This window comes from Odontomachus brunneus, unplaced genomic scaffold (genome assembly GCF_010583005.1).
Source record: "Odontomachus brunneus isolate Ranch 3 - 2012 unplaced genomic scaffold, Obru_v1 Obru_scaffold_082, whole genome shotgun sequence".
Lineage (NCBI taxonomy): Eukaryota > Metazoa > Arthropoda > Insecta > Hymenoptera > Formicidae > Odontomachus > Odontomachus brunneus.
In genome coordinates this window covers 1259426-1262785 of record NW_022639532.1, presented here as the reverse complement: position 1 = coordinate 1262785, position 3360 = coordinate 1259426, and the positions used below count along the sequence as shown (strand labels likewise).

The following is a 3360-nucleotide window of genomic DNA, read 5'->3' as shown; positions in this document are numbered from 1 at the left end:
ATATATATATATATATATATATATATATATATATATATATATATATATATATATATATATATGATGTATGTAAGGGAGACCAGAGCTATTTGGTCACCGTAAGTTGGCAAAAATTAATTATTTCTACTGTTCTTTAACAGATTTCAAAATAAAATAAGCAGGAATGTCAAAGCCATTTTTGACATGTTTAAAACATCTTGCTTACTTAATTTTGTAATCTGTTAGAAAATACTAAAGATAACAGGTTTTGCCAATTAGTTTCGGTCTCCTCAATATTGGACATTATCTCGTAAAGAATCGTGAAAGTCATCAGCGGGCAAAAATTTGTTGAGACTTGGTATGTGAAGGCCGTCCGCTTTTATGTGAAATAATAATTATTTTGAAGTATCTGTCGTATAATTTTTTGCGTATCTAATACGCAACTAATCAACAAGCTAGATTTGTTGTGATAAAATATATTTACAAGAGTGACTCACATATTCTATATTAGAATGTTGTTAGACAATCAAAGACAGATTGTCAGTACAGTAATACTTCCAGTTTTCATCAAGTTTCAAGGTATTTATTTCCTTTCTTGGACTTGAAAGTATTACTTGATATACTTTAGAGATGTATGAGACACTAACTGCTCTTCATTATTATGAATTATTAAATTTAATGGTATAATATATGACAAGCATCTGACTTTCAATTACGTATGTCGATTAAAATTACTTACATGTCTTCACAACGAGGATATTGCGAGCTGCTATGGGGCTTTTTACGTTTCCAAGCAACGTACACAAAACACTCACGTGTACACGCTCTAGTAAATGTAATATTGCGTGAAATTCTGTGAGCTCTCTGTACCGCTCGTATCGCTATATCTGTCAATCTTCCTGTGCTGATACAACTAATCAAGGAACGGAAAATTACTTAATGCGATAACATGTTATATCTATGACATGTTATATCTTCGAGAACAAGATCAAGATCTTCAATTCTATACGATAATGAAGTAACATGAAGTAACAATGAGTGTCTATACGTGATACTATTTAAAGTAGAGTTTAAAGTATATTTTGTGATAGGAAAGAAGCCTGATGAGTTGAATAACTATCAAATATACGGAATATAAAACTAAAATCATACGACATGATTTTATGTTTTTTATACGCATGTTGATCGGCAATTTAGTTTACTGTATGAATTGGCTATTGTATTCGGCTATTAGACAGTGGTTACACATTTTTCCGAATGAAGTTGCAACGCTTCTAGTTGTCACAAATAAACAGATACAACTGACACATTCGCGCCAGTTGTAATCAATTATAACAGGAATCAAAGTGACAGTACAGAGTAAAAATAAATTCGATTAATATAACATTCAAATATTGTTATTCTCCCGTAGTATTTTCAATACACAAACACACACTTGTTTGTGGAATTACACAAACTTGTAGACTTTGAAGGTTTAAGCAGGACGGAACCGCGTCGATAAGTATATGACAATTAATACGCACATAGAGAGAAGTCACGTACATGTGCGCTCAGCACTTTAACAGTGAGTACACATGTACGTGACTTCTCCCTGTGTACATATCAATTGTCATATATCAGCGCGACTCCGTCCTCGAAATCCTATTCCTGGTCAGCATAATCCCTCAATTGTGATTACTATGAGAACTGCAACTTCATTCGAAAAAATATGTAGTCATTTGGTAACTGAGTTATATACATTGGAAGATCTATATAGTAAATTGAGCCGCATGTCAGAAGACATGAAAATATGCATCGTATGTTCCAGCTTTAAGAAAAACGCGACGCAAAAAAGGAATATATAAATTTTAATCAAATTGTTTAATATCATAGATTAGTGATAAATTGATTAAAAAGTAAAGCTTATTATGATTCTACAATAAATTATGTAATATGTAAATCATGTGCAAGTTTGTTTTAAGTCTCAATATAATCTTATATAAGTAGTCGCAGATAATTATCATTGCTATCAAAGGTTATCGATGCGCGCGTTGTATCTTGTAGATGGAATATTTCGATCCTACATTTACTCTGTTATACGAAGTATATTACAGTCAGCCTCGGGGCAGTGCTCCAATTTATTGATTTCCTTCGGCTGTAACATCTATCGATCGATAACTGCAACATCAAGTCTCTATATACGCGAATCTCCGAATAGAAATGCTACGACATATTTTCTTTGGTCACGATATCCCTACAATAATATTACTGACATATCAGACATTAGTGTTATGAAAAACAATTATTTCTTTTACAATGATAGCTTTTGTATATATGTATTTGCTTATCCGTGTGGACTTAGCTGACCTCTAGGCGTTTGTGTCAGTTCGAGATAAATACTAAGTTTCGTGAACAGTGTATGTAATTTTCGATTAAATACATTTGATGAGTTAAGTTTTACGTAGAATATAAACTGATTAATTCGTTTATAGAATTTTAGTATATTTTAACATTCGAACTTAATGAAACCTTGTCTCTTTCTTTTGTAATGCTGAAGGGCGTCCATACGACAACATTGTCCTTGCGAGATATGTTCATTGACGTTCGAGCAATTTACACTTTATATAAAAGTTGTAAAAGAAGGAAGTCAGTTATAGACCTGTTGTTAGCCCGCGATCTACGTAATATCAAACGAAACGAACGATAGTCCATTGACCGTTCCTTGTCGTTTCTATGAATAGCGAAATCGATATAGGGTTCACGAACTCCCGTAAGCAGCGATAGTTCCCGGGTGAAAACGGCACATGGTTGTTTTGAATTTTTCTCTTTTTCTCTTTCTGAAACGGGAGGAGTTAGATTGAGATCTGTGACAAATAAAAATATAGGATATTGAATGTCAATCTCGTATTTCTTAGTTTCGTCGAGTTATATTTTTTAGTTTCGTCAGAAATCTGCTTGTGATTATTTTTTATTAATGATATCCTTGAAAATCACGCACAACAGCGAGACGTTATCATATGAGTAATTAAAAGAAAAAAGAATTAGATCGAATGTAAGCTAAAAGTAGATTATTTAAACAATTATTAAAAAAAATTTTACTATAAATTATATTATCCCCTACCCCTCTTCCCAGAAGCACAAACTTGTAAAAGATGTCTTAAAAACGTCCAAAAAATGACTTATTTTTTAAATTTTCTTATCTTTTTAACATTTTTAGTATTTTTTTTTAATGTATACCGTCTTAAATTGTATATCAAATTTTACAAAAGTACATTATATAATATTATTGTTTTTATAATAAAACATATTTTTGTTGCGTAATAAAAATTAATTGATTTTAATTCAAGAATGATATATATATATATATATATATATATATATATATATATATATATATATATA

At 30.9% G+C, this 3360-nt stretch overlaps 1 protein-coding gene across 1 annotated transcript in view; it reads right to left on the bottom strand.

The window, feature by feature from the left end:
- The window catches only part of LOC116847734 (short-chain dehydrogenase/reductase family 16C member 6-like), a 25656-nt gene that overhangs the window by 9741 nt on the left and 12555 nt on the right, over positions 1–3360 (bottom strand). The window contains exon 2 of the mRNA XM_032823045.1: positions 719–892. Within this exon, the coding sequence (XP_032678936.1) occupies positions 719–892 (174 nt within the window). The remainder of the gene's footprint in view (positions 1–718; positions 893–3360) is intronic.